At 41.1% G+C, this 12056-nt stretch overlaps 1 protein-coding gene and 1 non-coding gene across 2 annotated transcripts in view; one reads left to right on the forward strand and one right to left on the reverse strand.

Moving 5' to 3' along the window:
• DST (dystonin) overlaps positions 1-12056 on the reverse strand; it is a 436433-nt gene that overhangs the window by 99281 nt on the left and 325096 nt on the right. Inside the window, 8 exon segments of the mRNA XM_032463323.1 lie at positions 1682-1811; positions 3042-3283; positions 3884-3946; positions 6063-6189; positions 7119-7275; positions 8879-9045; positions 9522-9839; positions 10470-10678. Coding sequence (XP_032319214.1) covers positions 1682-1811; positions 3042-3283; positions 3884-3946; positions 6063-6189; positions 7119-7275; positions 8879-9045; positions 9522-9839; positions 10470-10678 — 1413 coding nt within the window.
• On the forward strand, positions 10865-10936 carry TRNAS-AGA. The gene has a single exon. It is a non-coding gene; the product is annotated as a tRNA-Ser (tRNA).

A 12056-nucleotide genomic window follows, 5' to 3' on the forward strand; every position in this document is an offset into this window, starting at 1 on the left:
AACAAAATAATGCAATTAAAGCCACAGAATGAGAAGGAGAAATATCCAAATCTCATCAGGAAGCTTTTTTGAAATATACATTCCTTACTCCCAGCCCTCTTCTAAAACACCTTGAGAATGCGCCAAGTAATTCTCATATTCCCGGTGAGACCCCCTGAATTAGAGACCAATTAATTGTAATGCAACAGGAGACTCTATCATTGGATTAAATATGTGTTGTAACATTAAGATCCCTTAGGAGGGCCCTTATCAAACTGAAACGTACTTAGAGACATCTAAATTTATCACAGCCTAGCTGACTCAAAAAGAAGGACAATATTTAGCTGAATACAATGGAACACTTGAAAGTCAAGTAATTCTTATTACAGTCACTGTAAACACGCAGCACTTACGACGTGCCAGGTGACGTTTGAGCTGCACACACGTTAACTCACTGAATTCTCCAAATGACACTGTGAAGTTGGGTGGGGATGAGCATCACTGTCTGACACTCATTTCCGTATCATTAAAATAATGAAAAGCAGTGATAAGATCATAGGGCTCGTGAAGGAAATTCTGCATCTACGAGGAAGAATTTACACCAGGAAGGGATGGAGATGGGAGGAGAACTCTGAATACAGAGTCCAAACCCCAGACTTCCTATGCCGGTTGGAGAAGAGATGGACTGCAAGAAGTTGGGGCTGGAGGGGCCCAGTAGAAACTTCACACAGGAGAAGGGACCCACGTTTTCCAGACGAACAAAAAGGAGTATCTACACTAAACTATAATACAGTAGAAAAAATTAGAAGCACAACTCTAGTTTAAAAAAATGCACCCCAATGTTCATAGTAGCACTATTTACAATAGCCAAGACATGGAAGCAACCTAAATGTCCATCGACAGATGACTGGACAAAGAAGTTGTGGTATATTTATACAATGGAATACTACTCAGCCATAAAAAAGAATAAAATAATGCCATTTGCAGCAACATGGAAGGACTTGGAGACGGTCATTCCAAGTGAAGTAAGTCAGACAAAGAAAAATACCATATGGTATCATTTATATGTGGAATCTTTGGGGAAAAAAAGACAAATGAACTTATTTATGAGACAGAAACAGACTCACAGACATTGAAAACAAACTTATGGTTATGGTGGGGGAGGGGGGTGGGAAGGGATAAATTGGGACTTTGAGATTTGCAGATACTAACATATGTAAAACAGATGAACAAGTTCATACTGAATAGCACAGGGAACTATATTCAATATTTTGTAGAAACTTATGGTGAAAAAGAATATGAAAATGAATATATATATGTTCATGTATGACTGAAGCATTGTGCTGTACACCAGAAATTAACACAGCATTGTAAACTGACTAGACTTCAATAAAATGTATATATATATACAAAAATCTAATTTAAAAGAAACCAACTTTAAGGAAAACGTGGTGCTCAAGGCAGAGCACCTACCTTCTTCACAAAAATCAATACTGTGCTGAGCAAGAAGAACACACGACAGGCTGAGCCCCAGCACCAGGCAATCTGAAGTGACATTGTGGAACATGCAAAAATAGGTTCTGAGACCTGAAAGCCAATCCCAAAGTAAGGGAGGCAGGTGGACAGATGTTTTCTGATAAGCATGATGACAAAAGAACACTGGAGCCTCCGTGCACGGCCGTGGGTGTCGGTAATAACGTACCTATTTCTGTCAACATCCGCTTCCACTTGGGGGCCTCCGGGGTCTCGGGGTTCTCCTCCAAGAGCTCAGTCAGTTTGTCCTTCAGCTCCTGCACTTTGTTTACATTTTGCTTCAGTTCTGCCTCGAATAACTAACAGAGGAAAAAACAAAAAAAGTAACCACATTAAAGCATGTCAACCTCCAGAGACAAAATCAGTCACAGCAGAGCATCTTTTCTTTCACGTGACCCAGAGGGGGAAATAAAACCACTGTTAAAGGCTGAAGTGCGCGCAGGACTTGGAGTCAGCAGCTAATTTCTACATGCCTTTCTTCTTCTTAACTAGTCTTCAAATATCTGATAAAAGAATCCTGGGGAGTGGGGGAGGGTCTAGCTCAGTGGTAGAGCACGTGCTTAGCATGCACAAGGTCCTGGGTTCAATCTCTAGTCCCTCCATTAAATAAATAAATAAACCTAATTACCTACCCCCCCTTTAAAAAAAGGCTAAGTTAGTAATCTGTAGACATTTTTGTGAGTATTGCCACAGTCTAAAACCATTTTCCCAATCCTGACAGTTGCAGAAAGAACAGAATACTACTGAGCCATAAAAAAGAATAAAATAATGCCATTTGCAGCAACATGGATGGACCTGGAGATCGTCATTCTAAGTGAAGTGAGCCAGAAAGAGAAAGAAAAACACCATACGATATCAATTATATGTGGAATCTAAATAAAAAAGACGCAAATGAACCTATTTACAAAACAGAAACAGACTCACAGACACAGAAAACAAACTGATGGTTACCAGTGGGGGAAGTGGGTGGGAAGGGATAAAATGGGAGTTCAAGACTTGCAGATACTAACTACTATATATAAAATAGACAAACAGCAAGTTTCTACTGCATAGCACAGGGAACTATATTCAGTATCTTGCAGTAACCTATAACGAAAAAGAATATGAAAAGGAATCTATGTATGTACGTGTATGACTGAAACATGATGCTGTGCACCAGAAATTGACACCACATTGTAAACTGACTATACTTCAATTAAAAAAAAAGAAAGGAAATACACAGACTCCTCTACCTTCCACTGGACAGAAAAGCTGACACCCTCAGCTCTTCAATCAATCTTTTCCAATAGTGCGCTAGTTAAAATCCCGCACTGAAACTGACTTAAAGGTGGCAGAGTCACTCACACCCAACAGTTCACTCATCTTTATAACGTCTGTGAGCAGACACAGGTGACGGTCATCCCCCGTCTGTACAGAAAGGCGCCTTAAACATGGCTAGCCAACTATCTGCTGAAGGTTATGGAGCCAGAAATCCGAACCAGGTCCCAGGGCTCGGCTCTGCAGGCTAGAAAGGTACCCGCGGGCTCTACCTTGTTCTGCTCCACCTGACTCTTTACGGCTTCGGCATCCGTGGGTGCGGGTGCCTGGTGCCACTTTGCTGCAGTTCTGTTCATCTCATGCAGCCACTGCATCATCGCGCTCGAGTCTTCCTGCGCCTTCTGCAGTTTGGAGAGTTTGGTACTCAGTTCGGCTATTTTGTCCTTAAGTAAGAGGCCAAGATCTTCGTAGCCATGGCTTATGTCTGTCATGTCCTTTTTAATGGATGTTAATCCTAAACGTAAGAAAAAAAAATCATACGGACACATTTTCAGGGCCTTGAGAGGAGAGCTCTAGAAATAGAAATTTGCTTTATGTGATGTTGCCTTCCGTTTTGTCAATATTAAGTCTACTAGGAGAAAGTCAGAGACTTTTTGGAACTAAAATGTGACATCCAGTGCTATGCAACGGCAAATCATTTAGGGACACTGCATCATACAGGTGAAGTGAGACAGATACTTTAAATGGAACAAAACACTCAAACAGTGAAATGTTACTTATTAATTCCTCAGGCATCAAATTCAAGAAAAAATAGCCCAAATCATGTTATCCCAAGTGACAAAATGTCTCAAGTTAACCAAAAAGAAGAAAACATAACCAAATGCCAAACTGAATGACTAGATCTCACTAATTTCAGATGAACAAAATAGCGTGGAATAAATACATTACTGATGGAGCACACGATCATACCAGTATCATTTTAACTCAAGCCTGAAATTTCGATATAACTACTGTTCATCCCACAAAGGATTTCCTCTTGGAAGAAACCAAACCACATTATTTTAATCAATAGGCATTTAATTTAATTTAATTTAATCAGTAAGTTGCTCTTTACCTTTATTTGCCAAAATTTCCTGAGTATCTGCGGCTGTTGCTTCACCATTTAATATCACTCCACCTGCAAAAATATTAACACTGAAGTCATATAGGTTCCTGTATGTCTATACATTAATAGCAGGCGGTGTTAAATCAAACCCCATACACAATCCTTTTCAACTGTCATTCTATTTGAAAATGCAAAGTATTGATTCAATTTCAAAATCACATGAAGGTCTAAAATGTAAAGACCAAGCTATATCCTCTCTTCTATATAAAATTTATTCTTTAATTGATTACCTGATCAACTTCAACACGAGCGTTTCGGTAAGTTTAGATGATATACTTGGATCATTAAATATTAATTTAGAAGACAACTTTATGATAAAGTTGTTTTAATGCTCAAGTAATTTTAGGGGTAAGTTCCTGGTCGCTACGTGTGCTGCATGAAACACAAATGCCAGACGCATACACAAACGTCTGTCTTGGAAGGAACAAAAGATTGTTTGCTGCAGTTACACTGTGTGATCATGCGTTTACCAGAGGTGGAATGACGTGAAAAAACACAAAAGAGAAGTTGAAAGTGAAAAAAAAAAAAAAAGCCTACACCGTGTCCACACAGGGAGAGGAGGCACAGTGGCTGGGGGCCCCGGGCTCTGGTGCACGACTCGCCTGAACTTAAATCCCAGCCCCACTCATCACTCCCCCAGCGCCGGGACAGGCTCATCACCACCCCACCAAACTGAGCAAGATAGTAATACCCATCTCGGGAGACCACGGTGGGAATTAGAGACAGTTACCCTCTTGCCTAAGAAACAGGACTGCTCAGTGAGCAGCAGTCATTATTATTTCTCTTTAATTATATACTTAGCTGTACACTAGAAACTGACACACTACAACTGACTATACTTCAATAAAAAAAAATCACATGCACATCCAGTACTGGTACCCTTTTCATAATCAGAATATTAAAGAATCAATTAGCCCTTCTCCTGTTGGTATGCATTGGTTCCCTACCCAAGACTCAAAGACATTTCTGCAAACTGACCACAGAACAGGTCTAAACAAACAAAAACACTGAAATATCTGAATCTTAATCTAAGTTTGGTCCCTTTCAAAAAAACAAATTGCACACAATGGCATTTTGGATGGAAGTGAAAATATCCTTGTAGAGGCTCAGGATTGGTTCCTACCACGCTTGGGAGTTGTCAAGAGCTGGAAAAAACACTTTTTACTTATTATAAGTATAAAGTGGGCACAAAGAATGAATATGAAACATGCTAGAATTCCTTTCCTTCTCTTAAAAAAAGACTTGACATTTCAGGAAATCTGATTAGGAAAGAAAGAAGAGACCATCTTCCACATATGCTATGAGGGTGCCCTGAAAAGGGATTAACAGAGCGGAATAAATGGTGGGTTGCAAGGGGTCCAGCTGGACCATCAGTCTCACAATAGGGCCAGCTGGGGGCTGGGCAGAGCAGATCAGCCACAGACGAGCCTCAGAAACTCTCAGAGCAAAGATGTGGGATCTGCCTTCTGCCCATTCTTGGGATTATTTTAAACCTGATATAATAATATAAACATGTTTGAAACTTAAAACTCTATCCACAACTTCAATTAATTTTAGAACCATTATCTATACGTGACTCCCCTTCTGGTGAGACGTGTGGTTCAGAGATAAGACTGTGATTCAGACGCGTTGGTGAACACGCGTTAGAACTACTTTCTCTGGGAACCGTGCAAGGAATAAAGAAGATGCGAATAAGTTAAGAAAGGTTCACCTGACAGAAAGGTACCTGCTTCCTTCCCTCACTGCCTTCCTCCCCGGGAGCCAAGCCTCATTTCTTTAGCAAATATTTGACACAGAATTTCTACATCTCCATCAATCAAGGTAAAAAGAAACAAACAGGAATCTGATCTTTCCCCTTCCCCAGTATAATGCTCCTTATTCTTACCCACTAATCTGGCTAACACTTTAAATTGTAGTCTTTAAGAAGATGAAACATAAATGACCTGAAATCTGACCAGCACACATACTTCTCCAGGGCAGCTTTTAGAGTGCTGTAGATGTCACTTTCCCTTGGGCTCTCTGAGGTCACGTATGCATTCATTTAAAAAAAATAACACACACAACTAAAATCAACGTAGGCGGGCCCAATTCTTACAGGTTTTGCTGTGAATGTCAACAAAGCACATACCTGATTTAACTGCGGCCAGGGCCTTTGCAGGGGTAGTCACAGCACTTATTAGGTTACATAGTGAGGTCCCACTGTGGCTGACTTTCTGGATCTCTGGTGTTTTTAAGCTCCACTTTTCTTGTAATTTCTTGAGATATAAAAACACATTATTTTTCAGTCTTTGTAACAGTTTCCAAGTTACACATTAGAATTCAGTTTCTTAAACATATCTTAAAACAGCACTGATTGTGGGTCCTGACTGATGGGGGAGTGGATGGAAGAAAAGGGCACCATGCCCATTTGTTCCAACAGCCCAGGTGACTGTTAGCACTGTTGGCAGTGAGGAGCGGGGTGGGGGGGGGGTCCATCCTGCATTCTGCTCTAGCCACAGTGGAAGCCAGGCTCATCCCAGCAGCCATGAGTTCCAAAGTAACTGTCAACTGAAAGTCTGCAAGACCGTCCCAGGTGACAGCCAAGCTACTAAAAGAAATGGACTAGAAATAATTTTTAAAAAATGGAAATTCAGAATTCCATTTAATAGTGAATTTTAACCATCAAAATTACAACAAATTTTAAAAAACACACAACTCCATCAATTCGGAGTGGAAAGGCTGCTGTAACTGGTGTTAAGTCTTTGCGACTTGAGTCAGACGACAAAAGACTCGTCCGCTATTCGTACTAGAGATTCAAATAACTCTCATCTTCAAATACTGGGTAGAGTGTGATACATCCAAGGTGGAGTAAAAGCCTCCACTGAAGAGAAGCATCTTTCATTTAACATTATGAGAAACAGTATTAAAAAATAACTGAAACTAAGTAGAGATGCGGTGGGGGAAGAAACTTGGAAGCCAGGACAATCAGCAATACAATTCTTTAAAAAAAAAAAAAAAAGCAAATTAACTGAAACTGTGTGTCCTTCCTCAAAAGGGTCAGTTAAGCCCGTGTCATGATTTCCATCTCTCACCAGAATACACTGATACATACATGAGGATCGAACATATGCAATATCAGATAAAAGGAAATCTCTCATTACTAACAGAGGCAAACGAGGAACTGGCATGAGATACAGACACTCACCTTCGTTTCCTCCAAAGATTTCTCTAAATCCTCTGCCCCAAAAGAAGGCTGCACCATGGGAACGCTTTCCGTGGTTTCCTTTATCCAGGACTTCAATGATTTAACAAGGACTTGAAAGGTGTTCATCTGCTCTTGACAAGAAGACACAGCTTCTTTTCTAGATCACAAAAATCATTGACGAAGTTAAGCCCCAAAAGGAGATACTGCAAAGGACTGACTACTAGTAAATAAACTATTATTATCCCCCTATTAGCCTTAATAGTACAAAAAAAAAAATCTCCCCCCATGCACACTGCCACCCTCGGATACAGGAGGAAAGCTTTCAACAACAGGTGGCAGGTGGAGTCCGCTCAGCAGCTCCCTGTCTACTCCTCAGGTAACGTCTGCAGGTAAAGCTGCAGTTGAGAAATCTGTAACCCGTACGTAAAGGCACTCTGTAACACTACAGAAACCCTAAGGCCGCCGTATAAACAGTTTTAACATTATTTGGATTCGGTGAGCTTTGATCTGTCCAATTTACAGGATGCTTAATGCTTCACAGCCCGCACAGAACCAGGAGGGAAACACAGCGCCACTTAGTGGTGTCTACACAACACTACAGGCATTTTAGCGGACGGGTCAACAGGGTGCCTTGGAGAAGACAGGTGTTAAGTCTCCAAGAAGGAGGTGAGAGCTAGCGATGTGGAATTTGAATGGATGCCTCCCCCACGGATACTCAGAAAGCTAGCTCCACGGTGAACTATGTGGATCTCTCTGTACGCTCAGCACCACGGAGGAAGGGCACACGCCCAGCACACGAACCGCTCTGAGGACAGTCAGGCGTGGTACCTGGCGGACACTGGTGGATGACCTGTGGATGGGGGACGACATGTGGATGGCGTGTGCGAGTGTGTGGGATGTTGGCACCTGAGAGTCACTGAACTAAGCACTGATGACGACTCTTCCCTAGGAAAACCAAGGACATCTCTTCCACACAATGTGAGCTAAATACAATGGAAACTCCGGCTCTGAGGGTGCAGACAACACCCAGAGATCCAGGCAGAGAATTCTGAAGAACCGAAGAAGAATAGCAGAAAGACAAAGGACGAGTTTCTATCTCTTGGGGGCCTTCTTATAAACTTCAGCAAAACCAGATATACATTCTAAAAGCACATGAGGTCAGAAATATAACAGCTCAGTCACCAGGCTCACGTCCCTGGATAGCTGTTTAGCTCAACTGAGGTTCATTCTCTTGTTTCTTATCTTGTTTGTTCATGGCATCATGTCTTATCTACAACTCTTCCAAAAGTAAACTATTTTCTAAAATGTTAAAAAAAAAAAAAAAGAAAACTGTTCTACAAAAAAAAAAAAAAAAAGCCATCCAGAACTATACTGGAATCTTGCATTGTTTCTGAACTGAGCCCAGAAAACAATGAACCGCAGGCTATATTTCTGCCTTCGCAAATAAAAATGTAATTGCCAAAGGCTTCAGACCACAGTGAGTTTAGATTAGTTTCAGGAAAACAATACGACAGCCACTGTTTTACATAATGCTTTCCATTTTCATGTAAGAAGTGCTGAATTCCCTTCCTAAATGTTTTAACAAAAATATACTTCATTTTAACAGCAAACAAATTATCAATATAAAAGCACTTATTAAGTAGCCCTAGGCTTATTCTCAAGTTTCAGAATTGTTTCCAGTATCTACAGAAGTAAATCCCAGTCACTCGTGCTCATTAGTGTCAAGCAGAACACAATCCAGTTCCTTCAGCGGTGCTTACTTTTCTCTGACAGCGTCCTCCATTTCCTTGAATTTCTTTGACAGATTATTTGTTTTTTCAAAAACCAGAGCCTTATCGCCTGGCAAACCGTGCCTGGAGATCTCCTTCAAGAGATTCTGCAAAACTTCTAGATCTTTCTTACGTTCCAGCAACTCAGAAGTTGATTCCTACAAAGCATGTAGATATTTCATTAATGCAGGATGTTGTGAGATCTTTAAATGGCATCGCAGTGGAGATGTATGTCTGGGACCAGAGCAGTTCTACTCAAGAGTTTCACAGAACGATCCTACCTGGGGTCCGTCCTTGAAATATAAACAGGCAGGCTCTTTGAAAAAGAACACCTGTAAACTTTACTAAATTTAAAAAAGCTCTCTTAACAATTCTATCCCTTTGTGGGTTCTGGCACGTGAGGGACGCACATTATCTATGATTTGCATAAAATGAGAGACGCTCATTTCTAACCAAGCCTTCAAGGAGAAGGTGGGCTTTGAAGTTTTTAAAGGAGGAAAGCAGAGATCTTTACTATTTCATCAGCAATTAAAAAGATGCTAATTAATTACAATTCTGCCAATAAAAGCAAATATGAGCTTGTTGTAGCTGCTAATGTATCCGATCAGCCTTGCGAATCCCATGGAAGACATACCTGCATATACTGGGACAATTCAGTTACGTCCTTCCCCGGCACATCCGCCTCTGTGAGAGCCTGGGGTTTTGTTTCTAAGAACGTTTGGAGCTTTTCGGAGAGGTTCTCAAACAGCTCTACTTTGGTTTTCAGTTCCTCCATTTTGACAAGCTTTTCTTTGTGTTTGTGACTTGCTTCTGAGAACCGACGGGACAAGTCCTTCATCCTGGCTTGGAGCGAGGACGCAGTGGACGGGTCTGCGGTCTCCGTGAACGTCTTCACTTTCTCATTCATGGCATTTATGCTGCTCTGCCGACCCGCTATGTCCTGCTCCAGCATCTGCAATGAACCAGACACCCAGCGCGTTTTATACCATAAAGAGGGTTTCAGATACCATCACACCCAGAGTGTTAAAAATTACTCTTTGTAACCACAAAAGCTTGAAGCACCTGAGACTGAGGAAGCTAAGGGTTGGGACTGACCAACAAGGCTGATCTGTCCCCAGAGGAATCCCATCCCCGGTCCCCGCGGGAGAGCGGGGAAAAGCTGGCCCGCTGCCTGGGCGAGGCAGAAGGTGGCCGCCACGCAGCGACCCTGGGGATCTCCTGGGGCCCAGGGATTAGCCACGGTCCTGATTTTTAAAAGGCTGGACAACAACAAGACTGATCTGATTAACGTCTGTGCAGCTGGCAGAAGGCACGTCGAACAAGACAGGAGGCAGTGAGCGGTGACACTGTCTGTGATGAGTGAATGATATTCATGAAAAGTACACACAGGCCCTCCGGGCGCCTTCATAGAAAATTGCTCCACACGCTCAGCCCTGGCCAAGCACCCCTTTCCATGCCGTTATATTCAGGAAACATCTCTTTACATCTTAAATTTAGCCTAAACTTTACCCAAAATTGGAGCTTATTAAGCTGTTTTTTTTCCCCATCTGAAAGTTGTTTTTTTTTTTTTTAAGTCACTTACGATGCTTTTACTGATGATGTCCTGCAGAGCGGTGGAGTTCAGAGGCACCTGGCCCTGCTCCCCCAGGGAGCGCTCCACACCCCCCATCCAGTCCAGCATCTCGTCCAGGCCGTCCTGCACACTCAGGGAGCGCGTCAGGGTCATCTGCAGTTTTTCATTTCGTTCACCAACAGACTTGGCCAGGTCATCGTATCTGCCAACAATGTCACCTGGTCCAAAAGGATGGGGGATGTTAACACAGAGTCCTCCCTGCCCTGTTCCTTTCAAAACACGCTAACGGGAATCACAAAATTCCCAGGCTAAAAGTGGAAAAGAAAGAGCGTTTAAATGATATGTGCATCATGCACCATCAGAGCACCACCAACACCTGAAAAAAGAAAGAAAGAAAAGGGGGAGAGGGTATAGCTCAGTGGTAGAGCGTGTGCTTAGAAAGCATGAGGTCCTGGGTTCAACCCCCAGCACCTCCATTAAAGATAAATAAATAAATGAACATAATTATCTCCCCCCCCAAAAAAAACAAACAGAAGAATTAAATGAAAATGTGCAAAATCATTAATAAGGCAGCTCAAAAAAGTTTAACAGAAAGAAAAGATCGCAGTGGCAAATAAAAAGCTACAAATTTTCAACTAGTCAATACATATACACGTATCATCTGCATTTGAAAAAAGACTTTTGGGTACATGAATATGTGAATTGTCCCAGAGAAATGGAAAGTGATCCAAACAGCCAACCTCTAGAGTAAATACTGGTTCTTAATCTGATATTTCAAATTAGCCACACTTGATAACTATATGGGAAAAAAAAAGGTGACTATTTCATACAAAGCTATTCTCAAGGAACAATACACAGTTATAAAGATTTCTCAAGAATTAACCTTTACATATAAAAATTATCACTCACACACACGTTTAAGTGTTTGTCATCCTTCACATCGTAAGCAAAGTACTCAAATGCACAGAGGTTGGCAGAGGCAAATGTAGCATGGATGACAAGGAAAATTCATGTAAAAGAAATAAAGTTGAGATTATGCTTCTAAAACAACACAAATAGAATTTATTCGATAAGTTTAAGAGCAAACAAAAGGGAAAAATAAAGTTGACAGGTTAACCTAGCTCTGATGAGATTAAATTTACTTTCAATTCTAAAGACTGAAGATGCTAAAAACAAACAAACAAACAAAAAAAAACCCCAAAACAAAACAAAAACCTCTTTCTGGCTAGTTTGCATTCATACATAAAACTCTGTATTTTAACATCCTACATTCTACACTGAAAACCAATGAGAAGTTCAAAGAACAATGGTTTTTCATGCATTCACCTCTCTCCCTCTTTCTCTAGAAATCAATCTGTTTTTAATCAATTTATCACTTCTTGTCCAAGAATCTGAAAAGGATTTTCATTATTTCTGAATGTTTTTGTCTGCTACGCTGTATCATGTTTCAATGGAATAAAACTTTGACCTGAAAGATCTCTCTAAAAAGGAAAAAGCTTACCTGCTTGTGTTTGGCCCAAAGAACACAATCCATATAAACAAATCATACTTCTTTTTGGTGGTTCTAACATTATATCATGAGAAAACAGTTTGACA

Source organism: Camelus ferus, chromosome 20 (genome assembly GCF_009834535.1).
Source record: "Camelus ferus isolate YT-003-E chromosome 20, BCGSAC_Cfer_1.0, whole genome shotgun sequence".
NCBI lineage: Eukaryota > Metazoa > Chordata > Mammalia > Artiodactyla > Camelidae > Camelus > Camelus ferus.